Genomic DNA, 24,380 nt, shown 5'->3' with positions numbered 1-24,380 from the left:
CCAGATGGAATAGCATCAAAGACTATGGCGAACTCTCTAGGTGTTACAGGGATATTGTAACGAGATAAAAATTCCTCATAATTGAGTATCAACCCTTCTGCATTAAAAAGTTGACTCACCAGTAGGATATGATTATTGAATCAGTTCTTAAAAAATAAAGACTTGTTTCTATGCAAAATGTCTTTATTGTTCCAAATGAAATACCTATGAGGGAAAAAATTATGTTTATATATTAACGACCACACTAAGAATACTTGTCTATGAAAAGCAGATCATTTTGCAGGAATCTTATCAATGTAATAGTTACAAAGTAACATAGAATTGAGGCCACCAAAACAGGAGAAGATATAATGAGGGATGAAATTCCAAATGGAAGTAGGATTCTTTAAAAAATGTTTAGCACAATTTATCTTAAAAGTATTATTCAAAGTAGGAAAATCGAAAAAAATTGAGACCACTATATTCATATGAGTTCATAACGACAGATTTCCTAATATAATGTGTACGATTTTTCCAGATGAAGTTGAAAGCACTTGGTCAATCGCTTTACCTATTTTGTTGTCAAGATATAGGGACTGGGCTGCATAAGTAAGTCTGGAGATACCTTCAGCTTTAGAAAGCAATACTCGACCTTTCAAGGATAAATCCCTCTGCAACCAATGGTTCAACTTCTTTTTGTTTTTTTCAATAATAGGTATAACATTTTATGAGCATCTTTCCTGTTGATCCTTAGATATGGTAATCCTAAAGTATGTTACTTTTTCCTTGACTGGAATATTGCATATAGAGGGTATCACACAGTCTTTAACAGCAAACACTTCACACTTATTAAGGTTTAGGCAAAGACCAGATGCTTTGGAAAATATATTTATCACATCGACTGCTCTAGGAATCTGGTCAGCATCTTTAAAAAAGAGGGTTGTGTCATCTGCAAGTTGACTTATGATAATATCTCTGTCCACAATAGAGATCCCTTTTATATCACTGGATTTATCAAAACTTGTAAGAAGTTGTGTTGCAAGCAGGAAGAGGTAAGGCGAAATTGGACAACCTTGCCTAATTCCTCTTTTCAAATCAAATCTAGGAGAAGTGCCATGCTTTAATTTAATTGAACTATTCCCATTCATATAAAGAGTTTTAATAGTGCTACAAAATAATTCACCAAAACCAAATTTCTCAAGGGAGAGAAATAGAAACTCATATTCCACTGTATCGAAGACAAAACTATCTTCGAAGATTAAATCCAAATAGTCAATAAGGTCTAACACCAGTCGTATATTATTAGATATGTCTATTCCTCATGGAGCCAGATTGGGTCTCTTCTATAATTGAGTCCAATACTGCCTTCATTCTTTTTGCAAATATAGAGGCTAATATTTTGTAGTCATTACTGAGCAGACAGATTGGATGCCAATTATCGAGTAGAAGCAAGTCTTTCTTGGGCTTAGGGATTAATGTAATCAGACCTTGAGTCAAACTGGGAGGGAGAGCATTATTGTTATGCACGCCTCTAGAAAGAGGGAACGCAACACCCTGCTACAACTCAACTCTCCGTGGTGTGAAAGAGGTATGGACTGTAGGTGTGAGTAAGGATGACAAAAAGGCAGAGAATACCGTTTAAAGGGAATTTATTCCTTCGCACGGTTTTATATACACTGCTCAAAAAAATAAAGGGAACACTTAAACAACACATCCTAGATCTGAATGAAAGAAATAATCTTATGAAATACTTTTTTCTTTACATAGTTGAATGTGCTGACAACAAAATCACACACAAATAATCAATGGAAATCCAATTTATCAACCCATGGAGGTCTGGATTTGGAGTCACACTCAAAATTAAAGTGGAAAACCACACTACAGGCTGATCCAACTTTGATGTAATGTCCTTAAAACAGGTCAAAATGAGGCTCAGTAGTGTGTGTGGCCTCCACGTGCCTGTATGACCTCCCTACAACGCCTGGGCATGCTCCTGATGAGGTGGCGGATGGTCTCCTGAGGGATCTCCTCCCAGACCTGGACTAAAGCATCCGCCAACTCCTGGACAGTCTGTGGTGCAACATGGCGTTGGTGGATGGAGCGAGACATGATGTCCCAGATGTGCTCAATTATATTCAGGTCTGGGGAACGGCAGGCCAGTCCATAGCATCAATGCCTTCCTCTTGCAGGAACTGCTGACACACTCCAGCCACATGAGGTCTAGCATTGTCTTGCATTAGGAGGAACCCAACCGCGCCAGCATATGGTCTCACAAGGGGTCTGAGGATCTCATCTCGGTACCTAATGGCAGTCAGGCTACCTCTGGCGAGGAGGGCTGTGCGGCCCCCCAAAGAAATGCCACCCCACACCATGACTGACCCACCGCCAAACCGGTCATGCTGGAGGATGTTGCACGCAGCAGAACGTTCTCCACGGCGTCTCCAGACTCTGTCACGTCTGTCACGTGCTCAGTGTGAACCTGCTTTCATCTGTGAAGAGCACAGGGCGCCAGTGGTGAATTTGCCAATCTTGGTGTTCTCTGGCAAATGCCAAACGTCCTGCACGGTGTTGGGCTGTAAGCACAATCCCCACCTGTGTACGTCGGGCCCTCATACCACCCTCATGGAGTCTGTGTCTGACCGTTTGAGCAGACACGTGCACGTTTGTGGCCTGCTGGAGGTCATTTTGCAGGGCTCTGGCAGTGCTCCTCCTGCTCCTTCTTGCACAAAGGCGGAGGTAGCGGTCCTGCTGCTGGGTTGTTGCCCTCCTACGGCCTCCTCCACGTCTCCTGATGTACTGGCCTGTCTCCTGGTAGCGCCTCCATGCTCTGGACACTACGCTGACAGACACAGCAAACCTTCTTGCCACAGCTCGCATTGATGTGCCATCCTGGATGAGCTGCACTACCTGAGCCACTTGTGTGGGTTGTAGACTCCGTCTCATGCTACCACTACAGTGAAAGCACCGCCAGCATTCAAAAGTGACCAAAACATCAGCCAGGAAGCATAGGAACTGAGAAGTGGTCTGTGGTCACCACCTGCTGAACCACTCCTTTATTGGGGTTGTCTTGCTTATTGCCTATAATTTCCACCTGTTGTCTATTCCATTTGCACAACAGCATGTGAAATGTATTGTCAATCAGTGTTGCTTCCTAAGTGGACAGTTTGATTTCACAGAAGTGTGATTGACTTGGTGTTACATTGTGTTGTTTAAGTGTTCCCTTTATTTTTTTGAGCAGTATATATAAAGCTCCCAGAGGCAGGTTGCGGTTTCCAAGGTTAGAGTAGTGCAGAAGTGGTCATATGCTGAGGCAGTGAAGAAAATGGGGAAGATGGGTCACGGTGGAGGGATTCTGAGAGGAGTGGCGTGAGTAGTAGTCTCTGTATATATCAATGATGTCGCTCTTGCTGCTGGTGATTCTCTGATCCTTCTCTATGCAGACGATACCATTCTGTATACATCTGGCTCTTCTTTGGACACTGTGCTAACAAACCTCCAAACGAGCTTCAACGCCATACAACACTCCTTCCGTGGCCTCCAACTGCTTTTAAATGCTAGTAAAACTAAGTGCATGCTCTTCAACCGATTGCTGCCCGCACCCTCCCGCCCAACTAGCATCACTACTCTGGATGGTTTCTGACCTAAAGTATGTGGACAACTACAAATACCTAGGTGTCTGGTTAGACTGTAAACTCTCCTTCCAGATTCACATTAAGCATCTCCAATCCATAATTAAATCTAGAATCTGCTTCCTATTTCGCAACAAAGCCTCCTTCACTCATGCCACCAAACATACCCTCGTAAAGCTGACTATCCTACCGATCCTTGACTTCGGTGATGTCATTTACAAAATAGCCCCCAACACTCTACTCAGCAAACTGGATGCAGTCTATTACAGTGCCATCCGTTTTATCACCAAAGCCCCATATACTACCCACCACTGCGACCTGTATGCTCTCGTTGGCTGGCCCTCACTACATATCCGTCGCCAAACCCACTGGCTCCAGGTCATCTATAAGTCTTTGCTAGGTAAAGCCCCGCCTTATCTCAGCTCACTGGTCACCATAACAGCACCCACACGTAGCACGCGCTCCAGCTGGTATATTCCACTGGTCATCCCCAAAGCCAACACTTCCTTTGGCCGCCTTTCCTTCTAGTTCTCTGCTGCCAATGACTGGAACAAATTGCAAAAATCTCTGAAGCTGGAGTCTTATATCTCCCTCTCTAACTTTAAGCATCAGCTGTCTGAGCAGCTTACCGATCACTGTACCTGTACACAGCCCATCTGTAAATAGCACACCCGACTACCTCATCCCCATATTATTACTTACCCTCTTGCTCTTTTGCACCCCAGTATCTCTACTTGCACATCATCATCTGCACATCTATCACTCCAGTATTAATGCTAAATTGTAATTATTTTCACCTCTAGGGCCTATTTATTGCCTACCTCCCTACTCTTCTACATTTGCACACGTTGTACATAGATTTTTCATTTTTTTCTATTTTTCTTTTCTGTTATTGACTGTACGTTTGTTTATGTGTAACTCTGTGTTGTTGTTTTTGTTGCACTGCTTTGCTTTATCTTGGCCAGGTCGCAGTTGTAAATGAGAACTTGTTCTCAACTGGCCTACCTGGTTAAATAAAAGTGAAATGAAATAGTAGATCTGTACCAGTACAGAGGTATAAACCAACAAGTGATATGTTTCAGTAAGATTGGATTTTTGGCAATAATAGTAATGGTTATCAACTGTACTGTAGGGATGGAACGTAAGTTGTAAAAAAATAGAGGTTGTGGTGGCAGCTGCAGAGAGGTATTTGGGTGTAACAGACTTGCCATCAGAAGAGTTACAGGGTGTGTTAAGTGGTAGTGGCCCATCCTTTCAGGCTGTAGGACTAAATAGATTTAAATAGTGGAGTATGGTATTTATACTTTTATGTGAGTGTAGCATTAGATGGTAGGGTATTTGTTGTAGTATTAAATGTTTTTGTTGATTTAAAAAAAATAAGCCAAGTATAAGGGAGTTATACTCCAGTCTAGTAGGTGGCGGTATTGCAACATTTATTGGATGCCAACTGCCGTTAAACCTCATCGAAGAAGAAGCAACTCCCCTCACCTGGTTGTCTAGGTCTTAATTGAAAAGAAAAACCTGCAGACACTCGCCCTTGGTGGAATGAGTTTGACGCACCTGATTTACAATATGTATTTCTATGTTGTATTAATGCCTTAGGGAGGTTTTCAACATGATGCCAAATACACACCAATATAATATGAACACCTTTTTGCTTCAAGCATATTTTGAGCACCTACATGTCACAAAAGCTTAGAGATTGAAGGAAGACAAAATAAAATGCTTCAGAGACATTTACACTGACCTTTCACGGACAGCTCAGGGAGAGTTTTTGGAACTACAGGAAAAAAAACGTACGAAGTACAGCAATTAAAAAATGTATAATTTAGGTTTACGTTAATAGACAGAGCATTTTTATTCCAAACAGCAATTACAATGTACATTTATACCCATAATGTGAATGTATTTGTCACATCCTGACCATAGAGAGCTCGTATTTTTCTATGGTAGAGTAGGTCAGGGTGTGACTGGCGGGGTTTTGTCTAGTTTATATTTTTTATGTTATGTTCTAGTTTCTTTTTTCTGTGTTGGGGTTTTCGTATGATTCCCAATTAGAGGCAGCTGGTCATCATTGTCTCTAATTGGGGATCGTATTTAGTAGTTGTTTTTCCCACTTGGTTTTGTGGGAGATTATTTTGAGTATGTTGCACCGCTTCGTCACGTTTTGTTTATTGTATGTCTTGCATAGTTTCACATATAAATAAAGATGTGGAATGATACACACGCTGCGCTTTGGTCTCCTTCATATGAAGGACGTGACAGTATTCCTAATTTCAGCCATCAATCACAGGAAATATACTTATTTTAATCCCATTATGTCAATCAAACCTCATTACAAGTGGGAAGAGTGCTTTCAAGACAACCTGCAAGCCATTGGAATATTATATTTCACATTTCAAATGGTGTAAAGTGGGTTAGGTTAGAGGCAATGTAATTTGATTCGTCAAATAGCAGCCAGCAGGTGGTGTTAGACTTAGTGTCTCTGTCTCATTGAGCAAGGACAATTCTTGAATGGGATACCGGAATGGGCAGAGCAGGGGGAACAACAAATTGCAGAAGGATCTCATTACCGTGCGCTGACATTCAGCAGAGGCAGAACGCATTTATACTTTTGTAGAACATAGTTCCCTCATGTTTTTGAGAGGCGTTAAATCACAAGTTTAGTGTGCCACCACAAAGGAAAAGCGACAAAGAACGGGATTCGACGGACAAAGGAAAGCTGTTTTAATTTATCTCAAACAACAGAACTACTACAATTGGGAAAACACATGTTTTCAAGTAAACATTTTTCCCCCCACTGAACGTTTGCGGTATTCCTGTTACAGAAATGTAATGCAACGTACTGTACAATTATAAAGGAATTCACTTTACAGTGATATTCGAGACAACCATCTATTCGGAGACAAAGAGCAAGACATTACCTATCGCTTGAGATAAGACTGGAATTTATATTCTGCAAGGACACCGAAAGCGTTCAACAATATGGGGTGAGTGCACTGCAGTTTTATAGTTTCTCAAATCAAGTTGCGCTTTCTCTACAATCTCTTGAAAAGGCAAAGACAAAAAGTGAAGTTTGGGATGAGTTCAGGGTGGTATGTATAAATTACCCATGTTGTTGTATGAATTTGATTGGAAATGTTCTTTAAGATATGCCATGTTATCGCCCTAATGTATGGGCGTAATGTACGCATGCATTGACCCCCCCCCCAAAAAAACATCTCTGAATTCTTAAATGTTTTGTCCATAAGTCTTTTCATAAGTCTTTTCTTAATGATCTTATTTGAAAGAAGGGTTTAATCTTATTTCTTTTTCAACTGACCTAATTTCAGCGCCATCAGCCTTTAAGCAGCATGGTTGATGCCCTCAGTCTACTGTATGAATGTTCACCTTGACTATGGCTACATTGTTCCACACTGTCAAACACATATCATACTGATGTGTTGAAATAATCAGATTAAAATGCCACAGTTCACATACACAGAAATGTTGATGACTTTGGTTGTATTTTTGTGTGGTGCAATAGCCTAGCATTTCAGAATTTACTCTTATTCTTAGCCCTTTTCTCCAGTTAATATTTACTCATGTTTACCTTGGTAACAGACAGCTTTTGAAGCCACCCCATAATTTGGTAGTCAAGCTGTGCTCAAGGCTCCATAGCTCAATAATGGACTAAAGGAGCCTAACGTCACTCCTTTATAGTTCAAGGGCCTTACATGTTCTTTTTAGAGGCGAATTGGCTCTGGCAGCCAAATACTCTATCTAAATGTGAATCGATTCTCAATAGTGGTACGGATCTAGAAACATAAAGACCACTACTTTCATATCACATCAAAATATTTTCACAAATGCAAAATATACACTCACTGTACACTGTTTTAACACAGTTGCAGCACACAGAATTCTTCAGTGACAACACTTTTGTGCCATCTGTCTTCCGTTTACACACATTTACACTTCGGAGACGCAGATAGCTAATTAGCACAAGTAGACTATGCCTCTGTCTTTGTCTGTTGTCCGTACACAAGCGCTGTGATATGGAAATATGGCTGTGTGGGAAGCCTATAAAGGTGTAATAAATTATTTATTTTTTTTACTTATTAGTATTTCTCGCTGATATGAACGATACGTTCTTTATGTTTCCAAAAACATACCACAAGCGAAGTGTTTTGACGTTCAGAACGAGCGTCGGGGCTGTTAACGAAACTTCCCCAGCCAGAGGATACTATTGTCAATAGGAGCTAAAGGTAGTTAGCGTCTATGAATGGGTTAAAGGCTCCATTGATGGTGAAATCATTAGTTGAAAGATTTATGTTGCCTCTTTGAATTATTTAACTAATGATATTTAAGAAGAAGGGCCTTGGGGCCTTGGAAACCAATGGGGTGGGGTTTAGTGTATTGTAAGTATGTCTGGGTAAGGATGCAGTCAGCTCAGCTTCAGAGAAACTAGTGATGTCTTTAGTTCCCATAGTTCTCCACCACAGACAAAAGGCTGGGAAAGAAGAAAAACCAGTCTAACCTCATTCTGTTTTCATTTGACCTTGAAAAACCTCAGTGATTTTTGAAGTTTATTCCACTTTTTTTTTTAAGTCTAATTTGAGGTGTTACCTTCTTTTTCCATCACAGAAAAGGAGCCTTCCCTGAGCTGTAAACATGTATCCATCACACAGAGAAAGGTATTATTGACACATGTCATATGTGTTGTGCTAATTCATTGTCCATTTGCTCTGTCCCCAAAAATGTGCCCCTCATCTACAAGTTTCCCCTCCCAATTGCCCCATCTTGTCACGTCATGTATGCTCTTATCACGTTCTAATCCAGGGATAAAAATTAGAACATCCAACGGTAACATCCAACGGTAAAATAAAAAATGAAGTCCAAACTGGATTTTTCATGCCTCATCTTTTTTATTTCATCTTTATTTAACCAGGTAGGCCAGTTGAGAACAAGTTCTCATTTACAACTGCGACCTGGCCAAGATAAAGCAAAGCAGTGCGACACAAACAACAACACAGAGTTACACATGGAATAAACAAACATACAGTCAATAACACCAATAGAAAAGTTAATATACAGTGTGTGCATATGAGGTAAGATAAGGGAGGTAAGGCAATAAATAGGCCATAATGGCGAAATAAATACAATTTAGCAATTAACACTGGAGTGATAGATGTGCAGAAGATGAATGTGCAAGTAGAGATACTGGGGTGCAAAGGAGAGAAAAAAAAAACAGTATGGGGATGAGGTAGTTGGATGGGCTATTTACAGATGGGCTATGTACAGGTGCAGTGATCTGTGAGCTGCTTTGACAGTTGGTGCTTAAAGATAGAGAGGGAGATATGAGTCTCCAGCTTCAGTGATTTTTGCAATTCGTTCCAGTCATTGGCAGCAGAGAACTGGGAAAAAAGGCGGCCAAAGGAGGAATTGGTTTTGGGGGTGATGAGTGAAATATACCTGCTGGAGCGCGTGCTGCTATGGTGACCAGTGAGCTGAGATAAGGCTGGGCTTTACCTAGCCACCTTATAGATGACTGCGAGCCAGTGGGTTTGGCGACGAATATGAAGCGAGGGCCAGCCAACGAGAGCATACAGGTCGCAGTGGTGGGTAGTATATGGAGCTTTGGTGACAAAATGAATGACACTGTGATAGACTGCATCCAATTTGCTGAGTAGAGTGTTGGAGGCTATTTTGTAAATGACATCGCCGAAGTCAAGGATCAGTAGGATAGTCAGTTTTACGAGGGTATGTTTGGCAGCATGAGTGAAGGATGCTTTGTTGCGAAATAGGAAGCCGATTCTAGATTTCATTTTGGATTGGAGATGCTTAATGTGAGTCTGGAAGGAGTGTTTACAATCTAACCAGACACCTAGGTATTTGTAGTTGTCCACATATTCTAAGTCAGAACTGTCCAGAGTAGTGATGCTGGGCAGCGATCGGTTGAAGAGCATGCATTTAGTTTTACTTGCATTTAAGAGCAGTTGGAGGCCACGGAAGGAGAGTTATATGGCATTGAAGCTCGTTTGGAGGTTAGTTAACACAGTGTCCAAAGAAGGGCCAGAAGTATACAGAATGGTGTCGTCTGCATAGAGGGGGATCAGGGAATCACCAGCTGCAAGAGCGACATCATTGATGTATACAGAGAAAAGAGTCGGCCCAAGAATTGAACCCTGTGGCACCCTCATAGATACTGCCAGAGGTCCGGACAACAGGCCCTCCGATTTGACACACTGAACTCTATCTGAGAAGTAGTTGGTGAACCAGGCGAGGTAGTCATTTGAGAAACCAATGCTGTTGAGTCTGCTGATAAGAATGTGGTGATTGACAGAGTCGAAAGCCTTGGCCAGGTTGATGAATACAGCTGCACAGTATTATCTCTTATCGATGGCGGTTATGATATCGTTTAGGACCTTGAGCGTGGCTGAGGTGCACCCATGACCAGCTCGGAAACCAGATTGCATAGCGGAGAAGGTACGGTGGGATTTGAAATGGTCGGTGATCTCTTTGTTAACTTGGCTTTCGAAGACCTTAGAAAGGCAGGGTAGGATAGATATAGGTCTGTGACAGTTTGGGTCTAGAGTGTCTCCCCTTTTGAGGAGGGGGATGACCGCGGCAGCTTTCCAATCTTTGGGGATCTCAGACGATATGAAAGAAAGGTTGAACAGGCTAGTAATAGGGGTTGCAACAATTGCAGCGGATAATTTTAGAGATGGTCCAGATTGTCTAGCCCGGCTGATTTGTAGGGGTCCAGAGTTTTCAGCTCTTTCAGAACATCGGCTATCTGGATTTGAGTGAAGGAGAAATTGGGGAGGCTTGGGCAAGTTGCTGAGGGATATTGACCGGGGTGGGGGTATCCTGGTGGAAAGCATGGCCAGCCATAGAAAAATGCTTATTGAAAATCTAAATTATCGTGGATTTATTGGTGGTGACAGTGTTTCCTAGCCTCAGTGCAGTGGACAGCTGGGAGGAGGTGCTCTTATTCTCCATGGACTTTACAGTGTCCCAGAACTTTTTTGGAGATTTGGTTTCTGCACTGAGATGAATTTACCCTGAAATTGTCCTCATAAATTATTGCATTGTGTCAAAGACATTGTGCCTTAACCAGTTGTCCCAAAAATAGGATTTGTTTTGCGTTGTGCAAGCTTGAGTAAAATTACACAAATTATATATGCCATGAAATGGTATTTTGTGGCCTATAGCTTATTGTTCAATGACAATTCTGAGGTTGAGGAAGTGCTGGCTAATTGCTGTTTTGGGGATCTTTGCTATTGCTTATGCATGTAATATTCTCTCTCCCTTTCACTTTAATTTCTTGACTACAGCATTTTGTCAGTCAGACATATGCAAGAGCCTACTGACCAAGTTAAGAGCCTGCACTTCATATTACAAGTGAAGATGATGCTAAGAAGGTTTTGAAAAGTTTCCAGATTATCGTTAACATTGTTAAGTTGTTGAGAATTCCATTTGATGAGAACATAATTTGGTCCCTGGAAAGGAATGTGTGGATTAAAGAATGTAACACCTTAGCACCTTGATAGAAGACCATATGTGAGCTGAGATGTCTACTTGTTGTTGAGTAGTAGTGAGTTAGCGTTTCCACCATGCTATTTTGGTATTTAGTTGTGTAGTGTCATGTTGCTGAAATGGCTGGACACTTTCGCTGGCTCAGGAATGTTGACGTGAGGCTCACTCGACTCTCAGGGGGGTCATAGGAATGAAACCCTTAAACTCATTTTGACTGTAGTTCTCCTTTTTCTCTCACACATTTTATTCTCTATACAAAAACAATAATCTAGGTTTCTGGAAAGGAATGGGGGCAATTCCACAGTAACAAAATTGCACTGAGACTCAGATTTTTCACTTAAAATGTATCAAACAAAAAACATTGATTTTAAAGTTTTAACAAACCATATAACTCTGTTCACAAGGACTACTTTTAACAATGTACACTGAACATTTTACAGAAACACGTTTACAGGAAGAACTGTGCAGATGCAAAGTTTCGTAACAGAATTTTGGTACAATTTATGTGACGACATTTTCCAAAAACGGTGTTAAATATCTGCTCCGAATTATGATTCAAGATGTCTGCAGAAAGAATGGGGTTTCAGCTATGACATGACACCGTGAGTTTGAAAGAAATTATATATTTTCGTTATTGAACTACTGTAGGTGAAATGGATTTACATTCCGAAACAGAATTGTGGTGACGGAATTTCATCATTGGTCCCTGATCTGTACCACACAGAAATACATATTTATGGTTATGAGTGTAATTCAGTTCATGGTGATGTATCCTAAATAGGTACACGGAGGTAGAAATCTGCACTATCCTCCTTTGCGTATTTGGTATTATTCTACACACTGGCTATTATTTTAAAGAGCTCGGCCACCAAACGACCAAATTATGTTGGTCCAGACAGGACCAAATCTGAATCAATCATAGACGTCTATGTTCCACAAGTTTGGACATCAAAGTAGAGCACAGTACAGCACAATAGAGTACAGTAGAGTTCAGGAGAGTATAGTTTAGTACAGTACATTAGTGTACTCAACTCTAGTATGCTCTACTGTCTACTGTACTGAACTCAATTCTACTGTACAGGACTATACTCTACTTTTCTTTACTGTACTGTGCTCTACTGTACTGTGCTGTGCTGTCCAAACTTGTAAAACATAGATGTCTGATCCGGACCAAATCTGAACCAATCATGGACCTCTATGTTTGGGGTAAATGAAGGCCGGTTCAGATGTATGGGGACGTTGAAATCAATGCTGGTCTGGACCAAAAAATGATGTCTGTGGACATTGAAATCAAGGCCAGGGCAGACTGACCAAATTACCGATTTGGTAACAGAATTTTCCATTTTAACCACTTAAGAATTCTTAAACTAAGTTGGTATCAGTAAAAACACTAATTAATTGGTAGGTCTACCTTTACTTCTTACTTCTCTGAACTTTTGTTATCCACCCTCATGAGGGAGAGAAATTAGAAAATATCTTAAAGATATGTTAGTTTTTGGTAACGGAATTTGAAGGCATCAGGCATTCTTAAGCTTACAGAAGCAAGAAAAAAATGTCAGCTAAATCTACTGTGCATTCGGAAAGTATTCAGACCCCTTGACTTTTTCCACATTCTGTTACGTTGCAGCCTTATTCCAAAATTGACCCAATTATTTTTTCCCTCATCAATCTACACACAATACCCCATAATGACAGTATTCAGATCCTTTGCTATGATACTCAAAATTGAGCTCAGGTGCATCTTGTTTCCATTGATCATCCTTGAGCTGTTTCTACAACTTGATTGGAGTCCACCTGTGGTAAAGCTCCGAAACAGGATTGTATAGAGGTACAGATCTGGGAAAGGGTACCAAAAAATGTCTGCAGCATTGAAGATCCCCAAAAACACAGTGGCTTCCATCATTCTTTTTTACATTTCAATTCTTAAATTGAAGTAGTTTGGAACCACCAAGTCTCTTCCTAGAGCTGGCCGCCCGGCCAAACTGAGCAATCAGGGGAGAAGGGCCTTTGTCAGGGAGGTGACCAAGAACCCGATGGTCACTTTGACAGGGCTCCAGAGTTCCTCTGTGGAGATGGTTGTCCTTTTGGAATGTTCTCCCATCTCTGCAACACTTCACCAATCAGGCCTTTATGGTAGAGTGGCCAGATGGAAGCCACTCCTCAGTAAATGGCACGACAGCCATCTTGGAGTTTGCCAAAAGGCACCTAAAGGACTCAGAGCAAAGTACAGAGAGATCCTTGATGAAAACCTGCTCCAGAGCGCTCAGGACCTAAGACTGGGGCGAAGGTTCACCTTTCCAAGAGGACAATGACTCTAAGCTCACAGCCAAGACAACACAGGAGTGGCTTCTGGACAACTCTCTGAATGTCCTTGAGTGGCCCAGCCAGAGCCCGGACTTGAACCTGATCGAACATCTCTGAAGAGACCTGAAAATAGCTGTGCAGCGATGCTCCCCATCCAACCTGACAGAGCTTGAGAGGATCTGCAGAAAAAAATGTGAGAAACTCCCCTGAAACAGGTGTGCCAAGCTTGTAGCGTCATACCCAAGAAGACTTGATGCTGTAATTACTGCCAAAGGTGTTCAACAAAGTACTAAGTAAATGGTCTGAATAATTTTGTAATATTTCCATTTTTTTATATATTTGCTAAAAAGGTGGAGAAAACAATTGAATCCATTTCAGAATAAGGCTGTGACGTAAAATTTTTTGGAAAATGTCAAGCGGTCTTAATATTTTCCGAATGCACTGTAAGTGTTGATATTTGTTGGCCGGGGTCTTTTATTCTTTACTTCAACATTGTTTTGAGGTTAAGACTTTTTCTGGTAAATGTTTTCTATGACTCCTTTTCTGTCAGTTGGACAAGAAATCAAAGCCTTTGCTTTATTCCAAATTTTTAGATTGGAAATGGTTCAAAAATGTATATATGCCTTAATCTCTCAAAATATAGACTCTTAGCTTTCATTTGACACCCACTTTGTCATGCTCCTATAAACTTCACACGTTGGTGCTCATGGGTCCTTTTACATGGAAATGACCATAGTCCCCTGAGTGTCATCCCCGTAATGCTTACAGCAGGGGTAACAACTTAGTCTCTTTACCTCAGGGGCCATTTATATAGTTGTCGGCGGAAAACATTGCGAAACAACTCGCATTATTCTATTACCTACATGCAATTATGGCACAAGATTACAAATAGCCTAATTGATTTCACAGTTGTGGAGTCATATTTTTTTAACATTTTTTTTAAATATATATCATCAGATCTTTTCAAATAATCAGAGGTATTATATGGGGGATGTTTACACCCCAGAACTTCTGCATGAAGTAGGTAATTTACAATCTTATATCGTTGTTCAAATGATTTTTCAGTATCAGAGTTTACCTGTGGTATTCTGCCAACTGTTTTCCCCATTGAAGATGTGTCCTTTGTAACATATATCCATACCAAGTGTAGTTTGGAACAGCTTGGTTTTATATTTCTGAGCTATTGCTTCCAGATAACTTATTTTGATGCTTTCATAGACCACAGAATAACTCATGGGTATTTTCGGGCAGCTGATCCGCATAGGGGGGCCATTTTACAGATCAGTGACTTTGGAAGATGAATTACTGAGGGAGCTTAAGCATGAGATGAAGATCCAAGTGAGGGGGATTAGCCAATGATGACACTGTCTCTGGGTGAACCCACACACCCACGGGTCACTGGGAAAGTGAGTTTTAGAGTTTAACTCAGAACGTGAGCAAGAAGCTAATGTCTAATGCTGTTTCACTGTAAATTCAGTTACTGATTTCAGAAAGAACCAATCAATATCACCTGCCTTCACTGCGAAAGGTTCAGAGTTAGACTTTTTTTTTTACACTGACTTACATTTGAAGTCAGTGTAATGAGGAGTAATGTTGATTGAGAGTAGGATCATTTTACCACAATGGACTTTCTTTTGTGCACTTGTTTTTCACTGAGAGGGTGTTTGTTTGGCTAGAATTTTACATTCTGTTGTCAAGTACTACTGACTCAAAACTGATGGACTGGCCTGATGCCAGCACATTTTTCTATTGGCCCTAAAAATGCACTGATTCCCACAGAAGTGATTTGACCAGATACAGAAAGGGGCCCATCCGTCGTCAACACCGCCCATGATTAATTCATTGTCGTGAAACGTTTAGATTAATTTATAATATATGGGCGTGCGTACAGCACGGGAAAGGTGATGAAATATAGATACGTGGGGAGAGCAGTAGTCTTTTCCTTCAGTTCCCTCCCTCTCATCCTGCTGGCTGCCAGCCCAGCAGCTGCTGTCCCACTCAGCTCGCTAGCCATCCGCTGCTCACCGTCCCCTCTGATCATACAGCTCCAACTTGTTTGTTTCAATGACTCCTTGTACGTTTCATGGTAATCAACTACAGTGTATATATAGGCTAGTCAATGCCAACACGCTCCTGGAATGTGTTACATATCGCTATACAATAGTACACGCTTGTTTTTCCATGAATCAGTTTCATGTAATAATGTACACAAATGTAATTCAGTTCATGCATGAGTATGGGTATGCATGTGTGTAGAGAGGCGGGGGCGGGGGAGGGGGGGGGCTGAATATGACCTGGAATAGGTTTACAATAATCTATCCGGACAACCCTGACTTTATTAAGACCTTTGCAGAGCAGTGCCATGTTGAATTGAAAATGTCACTGCCATATTTACCTCATCTCTAGGATACCTGTGCACAACACTGTAAGGGTGGTTTGACATGGCTGCGCAGAGGCTAGTAGAGCATTGAAGCATGTTGGTAGAACGTTGGCGGAGCGTTGAATTGACAGTTCGATGAGGCCCCCCCCCCGGGGTCCTCCTTGATCCTGCAGGGCAGCATGGAATGTGCCAGCTGGCCAGACAAAGGCCTGTGTCCCAGAAATGTGTGTCACGGTCACCCCTCCTCCACCCCCCCTGACTCCTCTCCACGGCTCTTTGCTTTCCCTTCTGAGGCCTCGCTTTTGGCTTCCAACCCACTCCCTCCCGGCCAGGGGGAGGGCTCAAGGCCCCATTTTCTCTCTCTTTTTCTCTCTCTCTCTGCCCACTCTTGCACTCAGACATGAGGCTTCACAGCGTGAGACATGGCTTCTTTAAAACCAAGCTCTCCTGGGCTCCTGTAGAACCTAGATCTGATCCTCTAATGGGAATGAATATGTACTGCATTTATGCTACAGGACTGATCTTCAGGAGGATTTGAATCCATGTTAATCTATACGTATCATCAAGTCTGTTTATTGTCTAGTCATAGTCACTTTACCCCTACCTACAAGTACATATTACCTCAATTACCTGGACTAACCTGTACCCCCACACATTAACTCTGTACTAGTACCCACTGTGTGTGTGTATATATATATATAGATATAGATATAGATAGATAGCCTGGTTATTGTTGTTTTAGTGTGTAACTTTTTTTTTGTTTATTTAGTCAATATTTTCTTAACTCTTATTTTTCTTAACTGCATTGTTGGTTAAGGGCTTGTAAGTAAACATTTCACGGTAAGGTGTATTCGGCGCATGTGGCAAATTACAATTGTATTTTATTTGAAGTCTCAACCTGATGCAACTTTGCACTCCGGAGAGATTGTCATTTTCTCAAACAGACTAAAAGGGATATTTTTTTACCTTTTTATTTAACGAGGCAAGTCAGTTAGGAACAAATTCTTATTTTCATTGACGGCCTAGGAACAGTGGATTAACTGCCTTGTTCAGGGTCAGAACGACAGATGTTTACTTTGTCAGCTCAGGGATTCGATCTTGCAACCTTTCGGTTACTAGTCCAACGCTCTAACCACTAGGCTGCGCTGCCGTCCACAATATGATGAAAGGTGGAGTATGAGATCAATTTGGCAATGTCTCCATGTTGTGACTGATTTAGCAGATAATCACCCAAACAGTTATTTATCCTAGTCAGGAATGAATAAGAAGTAGCCTAACTGAAATAAAAATGGGTTTTTGGTGCAAATACCAACAACAATCTGTCTTCTTTATCTGGCCTATATTCTGGTTTCAGTAAAATTGAAGTGATAGGCAAAAGGAAATGAGCCATTCCCTTATTGCAGTTGCAATTTTCCCTTGTTATTCCTTCTCCCTTAAAGTAAAAATATTATTTTTGGCATACATTGTGTTGTGCTCATTAAAATCAGTATAGCTAGGTGCTTGAACTGTAGGGGGAACCGAGACGAAAGTAACACTTGTTTTTTTTCCTAATTACTCAGAGATCGATAGAGCTTGAGACACCATATTTTATGACACCTTATGAACTCAGTCCCCTTCACCTTTTCCACATTTTTTTAACGTTACAGCCTTATTCTAAAATGGATTAAATCGTTTTTTCCTTAATCAATCTACACACAATACCCCAGTTAGCCAGCTAACTAGCGATTAGCATTAGTGGCTAACACGATTTAGCTTAACTTGCTAAGAAAATACAAACTAGCTGTTTGCAGATGTAAGAAACACAAACAAATATTGTAATTATAGAATGCATGTCGATTTATATTAAGGTCAAGCAACAACAAATGAGCTCTTTGAGTGACGGGGTGGGACTAGGTCTGTGGAAAGTGGCTTGGAGAGAGAGAGCGGAGAGGTATGACTCAAGTAGCGGAGTAAGCTATTAAAATGGACGTTACACACGGAGTATCACATTTAACAAACCAAACATTCAAATGCCATTATAGAAGGTAAAGTAAAAACCCAAACCGATCCGTGCATCAATACCGGTATATAGTAAAATACAGTATACCGCCCAGCCCTACGTAGGGTTGGTGCCAGGTTTCCTCCAAATGTGACGCTTGGCATTCAGGCCAAAGAGTTCACTCTTGGTTTCGTCAGACCAGAGAATCTTGCTTCTCATGGTCTGAGAGTCCTTTAGGTGCCGTTTGGCAAACACCAAGCGGGCTGTCATGTGCCTTTTTACTGAGGAGTGGATTCTGTCTGGCCACTCTACCATAAAGGCCTGATATGGTGAAGTGCTGTGAGATTGTTGTCCTTCTGGAAGGTTCTCCCATCTCCACAGAGGAACTCTGGAGCTCGGTCAGAGTGACCATCGGGTTCTTGGTCACTTCCCTGACCAATGCCCTTCTCCCCCGATTTCTCAGTTAGGCCAGGCAGCCAGCTCTAGGAAGTCTTGGTGGTTCCAAACTTCTTCCATTTCAGAATGATGGAGGCCACTGTGTTCTTGGGGACCTTCAATGCTGCAGACATTTCTGGTACCCTTCCCCAGATCGGTGCCTCGACACAATCCTGTCTTAGAGCTCTACGGACATTTCCTTCGACCTCATGGCTTGGTTTTTGCTCTGACATGCACTGTCAAATGTGGGACCTTATATAGACAGGTGTGTACCTTTCCAAATCTTTTACAATCAATTGAATTTACCACAAGTGGACTCCAATGAAGTTGTAGAAACATTTCAAGGATGATCAATGGAAACAGGATGCGCCTGAGCTCAATTTCGAGTCTCATAGCAAAGGGTCTGTATACTTACACTACCGGTCAAAGGTTTTAGAACACCTACTCAAGTGTTTTTTTGTTATTTTTACTATTTTCTACATTGTAGAATAATAGTGAAGACATCAAATCTCTGAAATAACACATATGGAATCATGTAGTTACCAAAAAAGTGTTAAAGAAATCAAAATATATTTTATTAGGCGCCCTTTCCCTTGATGACAGCTTTGCACACTCTTGGCATTTTCTCAACCAGCTTCACCTGGAATGCTTTTCCAATACTCTTGAAGGAGTTCCCACATATGCTGAGCACTTGTTGGCTGCTTTTCCTTCACTCTGCGGTTCAATTCATCCCAAACCATCTCAATTTGGTTGAGGTCGGGGATTGTGGAGGCCAGGTCATCTGATGCAGCACTCCATCACTCTCCTTCTTGGTAAAATAGCCCTTACACAGCCTGGAGGTGTGTTGGGTCATTGTCTTGTTGAAAAACAAATGATAGTCCCACTAAGCCCAAACCAGATGGGATGGCGTATCGCTGCTGAGTGCTGTGGTAGCCATGCGGGTTAAATGTGCCTTGATTTCTGAATAAATCAGTGTCACCAGCAAAGCACCACCACAGCATAACACCTCCTTCTCCATGCTTTATGGTGGGAAATACACATGTGGCGATCATCCGTTCACCCACACCATGTCTCACAAAGACACGGGGTTGGACCCAAAAATTTTGACTCATCAGACCAAAGGACAGATTACCACCCGTCTAATGTCCATTGCTTGTGTTTCTTGGCCCAAGCAAGTCTCTTATTCTTATTGGTGTCCTTTAGTAGTAGTTTCTTTGCAGCAATTCGACAATGATGGCCTGATTCACACAGATGTGTCTGTTACTTTAACTCTGTGAAGCATTTATTTGGGCTGCATTCTGAGACTGATAACTCTAATGAACTTATCCTCTGCAGCAGAGGTAACTCTGGGCCTTCCATTCCTGTGGCGGTCCTCATGAGAGCCAATTTCATCATAGCAATGTTTTTGCGACTGCATTTGAAGAAACTTTCAAAGTTCTTGAAATGTTCCGTATTGACTGACCTTCATGTCTTAACCTCTCTAGGGTATGTGGGACGAATCGTCCCACCTACTCAACAGCCAGTGGAATCCCGTGGCGCGATATTCAAATACCTTAGAAATGCTATTACTTCAATTTCTCAAACATATGACTATTTTACACCATTTTAAAGACAAGACTCTCGTTAATCTAACCACACTGTCCGATTTCAAAAAGGCTTTACAACGAAAACAAAACATTAGATTATGTCAGCAGAGTACCCAGCCAGAAATAATCAATAATAATCAAGCTAGCATACAATGTCACATAAACCCAAACCACTGCTAAATGCAGCACTAACCTTTGATGATCTTCATCAGATGACACTCCTAGGACATTATGTTATACAATACATGCATGTTTTGTTCAATCAAGTTCATATTTATATCAAAAACCAGCTTTTTACATTAGCATGTGACGTTCAGAACTAGCATACCCACCGCAAACTTCCGGTGAATTTACTAAATTACTCACGATAAACGTTCACAAAAAACATAACAATTATTTTAAGAATTATAGATACAGAACTCCTTTATGCAATCGCTATGTCCGATTTTAAAATAGCTTTTCGGCAAAAGCACATTTTGCAATATTCTGAGTAGATAGCCCGGCCATCATGGCTAGCTATTTTGACACCCACCAAGTTTGGTACTAACCAAACTCAGATTTACTATAAGAAAAATTGGATTACCTTTGCTGTTCTTCGTCAGAATGCACTCCCAGGACTTCTACTTCAATAACAAATGTTGGTTTGATTCAAAATAATCCATAGTTATGTTCAAATATCCTCTGTTTTGTTCGTGCGTTCAAGACACTATCCGAAGGGTGACGCGCCCGACGCGTTTCATGACCAAAAAATTCTAAATATTCCATTACCGTACTTCGAAGCATGTCAACCGCTGTTTAAAATCAATTTTTATGCGATTTTTCTCGTAAAAAAGCGATAATATTCCGACCGGGAAACCCTGTTTTCGTTCAAAGACGAAAAAATTAAAACATGGTGTCGGCTCGTGCACGCGCCTTCCCAGTCTCATTGTTCTCTGATCGACCACTATCCAAATGCGCTACTGTTTTTCAGCAATGGGCTGCAGAGTCATCATTCACCATTCTGCCGCCTTCTGAGAGCCTATGTGAGCCGTAGGAAGTGTCACGTTACAGCAGAGATCCTTAGTTTTCAATAAAGAGAGTGTAGAAGGCCAAGAAATGGTCAGAGAGGGCACTTCCTGTAAGGAATCTTCTCAGGTTTTTGCCTGCCATATGAGTTCTGTTATACTCACAGACACCATTCAAACAGTTTTAGAAACTTTAGGGTGTTTTCTATCCAAATCAAACAATTATATGCATATTGTAGTTTCTGGGCAGTAGTAATAACCAGATTAAATCGGGTACGTTTTTTATCCGGCTGTGCAAATACTGCCCCCTACCCTAGAGAGGTTAAAGTAATGATGGACTGTCGTTTCTCGTTGCTTATCTGAGCTGTTCTTGCCACAATATGGCTATCTTCTGTATACCACCCCTCCCTTGTCACAACACAACTGATTGGCTCAAACGCATTAAGAAGGAAAGAAATTTCACAAATTAACTTTTAAGAAGACACACCTGTTAATTGAAATGCATTCCAGGTGACTACCTCATGAAGCTGGTTGAGAGAATGTCAAGAGTGGGCAAAGCTGTCATCAAGGCAAAGGGTGGCTATTTGAAGAATCTAAAATATATTTGGATTTGTTTATCACTTTTTTTGTTTACTACATGATTCCATATGTGTTATTTCATAGTTTTGATGTCTTCGCTATTCTTCTACAATGTAGAAAATAGTAAAAATAAAAACCCTTGAATGAGTAGGTGTTCTAAACTTTTGACTAATTGTGTATATCAATAAGGTATTTCTGTTTTTTATTTTTAATAAATTAGCAAACATTTTTAAAAACCTGTTTTCGCTTTGTTGTTATGGGGTATTGTGTGTAGATTGAGGACTTTTTTTATTTAATCAATTTTAGAATAAGGCTGTAAAGTAACAAAATGTGGAAAAGGGGAAGTGTCTAAATACTTTCCGAATCCACAAAACATTAAGAACACCTGCTCTTTCCTTGACATAGTGACCATGTGAATCCAGGAGAAAGCTATGATCCCTTAGTGATGTCACAAATCCATTTCAATCAGTGTAGATGAAGTGGAGGAGACTGGTTAAAGAATGATTTTTAAGCCTTGAGACGATTGAGACATGGATTGGGAATGTGCGCCACTCGGAGGGTGAATGGGCAAGACAAAGGTTTGAAGTGCCTTTGAACGGGGTATGGTAGTAGGTGCCAGGTGCACCGAATTGTGTCAAGAACTGTAACGCTGCTGGGTTTATCACGATCAACAGTTTTCTGTGTGTTTCAAGAATGGTCCACCACCCAAAGGACATCCATCCAACTTGACACACCTGTCCTCTACCATTAGCAACTGTAATTTCATTTGTAGGGTAAATTAGTTGAAATTAAATAGACAGAGAACAGAACTACCACAATGTTACTCCCGCCCTTGCCGGCAGTTACAAAAGTAACACAGCCTTGGGAGGGAAGTAACAGCTGGCAAGAAGTGCACAATATCTGTCTTATCTCCATGTTTTTGGTATGTAATGCTTGTTACTTTCAACAAATGTAATATCAGCCATGATTTCACGTGTGTCGATTTGAAATAATTAATATTATAGGTTCTAAGTTTATGAAAATGAACCATGTGTCAACATTGCAATGTTGTTCAACGACAATATTTTGTCTTACAATATGAATCAAACTCAATTGGATCACATAATCGCTATATTAACGCTACTTTTCTCAACTCACTTTAATGGGAATGTAGAAGATGTTTTTCACCATTTTCAGTGACTATTCATGGTTAGCCCTACCAATCAGGCACGCTCCAGCTCTCCTGGAGCAGATCCATCAAGTCAATTGATTAAGGCATAATTCTAATGTCATATATAAGTTTCAAACATTGTCACATGTTGCTATTTTGCAAACATTTATAAAAGCAATATGAACTAGAGGAGACAATGGCCTCTGTTTTAAACGTTTATTTTCTTTTATTCCAGATCATCAGATTGCATTGTTACTTCCGTCCCACCTGTCTTTCCTGTAACTTCTCCCAGGCTAACACCCAAGATTAGCTAGCATGACACTTGATACTTATGCTGGCATTTAGTTGCCAAGTTACCAACTTTTTGTTGGTAACTTGGCGAAACATGGTCAGACTGGGCTGTTATTTTGCAAGGAGGTTGTCCTCCGAATTAATAACGTGCCGACTTCATTACATCATTCTAGCTTCTTTGTTATCTGAGAAAATGGGGCATGTTACTTTCGTCCTGGTTCTCCCCTACATTGCATAGATGAACATTGTATAAACTCATCTAGTTGTGTAATGTTGCATTATCTTGTAATGTGTTTGAATCTCCCTACAACATCTGGTAATGGATGTCCTTGACTTTCTGCTTTTATTTTCTTCTAAGAGAGATACAATTGACCCTTTACTGTTGTAACCTCGGACAACATTTTCTCAAAAGAACCGCTGTCAAAATCCCCTCACAATGATCTCAAACTTTGTTTTTAATACACAATGAAATTGAACACACTATCCCTTGCTAATCAGGAAATTCTCGGGTATGTTGTGGTGGACTGTAATTACAATTGCTTCGCGGAAACCTGGTAAAATTGTTTGTAGTGTGGATAGCCACTGCATGTCTCTGAATTCACTGTCAGCATGCAGTCAAAGCTATTAACCACTTTAAGCTAACTAGCTAGTGCTTTCATTGTATCCTGATGTCGACAGCAGATGGGAGTTGTGTTCATAACACGGCTAGCTAGAAAGCCAATATGAGGGTCAGCGCTCAGGCTAGAATGAACGGCGGCCGCTGCGTGGGAGAGAGAATATCTGTAGAGTTCAAAAAGTACTTGCACTCAAAACCATGAACAGGAGTAACCCAAGGAAGCTGAGATGCAAAAATAATATAATACAAAAAGTGAAAGGTGCTAATAAAAACAATGTACTGGACATACGTTTCGGTTTTATGCTTTTATTAGTGCTGTAGAAACAAATTAAGAAGACACGTACTTAAGACCTGCTGTGTGTAACAAGCGCAACAGGAGCAAAAAGATAGTTCATTAGAGACTGGCGAATCGGGAATATATAGAAGAGTATCACAAATCGATAATTCAACTGTGTAGACATTTTAAGTACAAGTTCCATCGGGCTTAGCACTGGAGAAGGTGCTCATCCTATATTGCATTTGCAGTTTGAGAGAACACAGTCAATGGCACAGAACGTAAGATCATTCACAGCATGATTAGCCTCATAAAAATGTCTGGCCACTGGTGATTTTAGGTCATTTCTTCAGATGGCACTGCGACGCTTATTATTGCGTAACCGTAGTTGCCTACGTGTAATAAATCCAATAAATAAAATGTTATTGGTCACATACACGTGTTTAGCAGATGTTATTGCAGGTGTAGCGAAATGCTTGCTTTTCTAGCTCCGACAGTGCAGTAATATCTAACAATTTCACAACATATACCTAATACACACAAATCTAAGTAAAGGAATGGAATTAAAAATATATAAATATATGGACGGGAAATGTCAGAGTGGCATAGACTAAGATACAGTAGAATAGAATACATATGAGATGAGTAATGCAA

General features: G+C 40.8%; 1 protein-coding gene across 5 annotated transcripts in view; it reads left to right on the top strand.

The window, feature by feature from the left end:
• homer3b (homer scaffold protein 3b) overlaps positions 1 to 24,380 on the top strand; it is a 60,170-nt gene that overhangs the window by 3,611 nt on the left and 32,179 nt on the right. The window contains exons 1-2 of one of the 5 annotated variants that reach the window (XM_014216078.2): positions 6,095 to 6,598; positions 8,235 to 8,284. The exons of 3 other annotated variants lie outside the window; for them this stretch is intronic. In XM_014216078.2, coding sequence (XP_014071553.1) covers positions 8,262 to 8,284 — 23 coding nt within the window. In that variant the 5' untranslated portion in view covers positions 6,095 to 6,598; positions 8,235 to 8,261. Of the gene's footprint in view, positions 1 to 6,094; positions 6,599 to 8,234; positions 8,285 to 24,380 lie in introns of those variants that run through there. One more of the 5 variants, XM_014216080.2, reaches the window with a different exon arrangement.

Source organism: Salmo salar, chromosome ssa10 (genome assembly GCF_905237065.1).
Source record: "Salmo salar chromosome ssa10, Ssal_v3.1, whole genome shotgun sequence".
In the NCBI taxonomy this organism is placed as follows: Eukaryota; Metazoa; Chordata; class Actinopteri; order Salmoniformes; family Salmonidae; genus Salmo; species Salmo salar.
The sequence above is the reverse complement of the archived record's forward strand: the minus strand, read 5'-3'. Positions and strand labels throughout refer to the sequence as shown.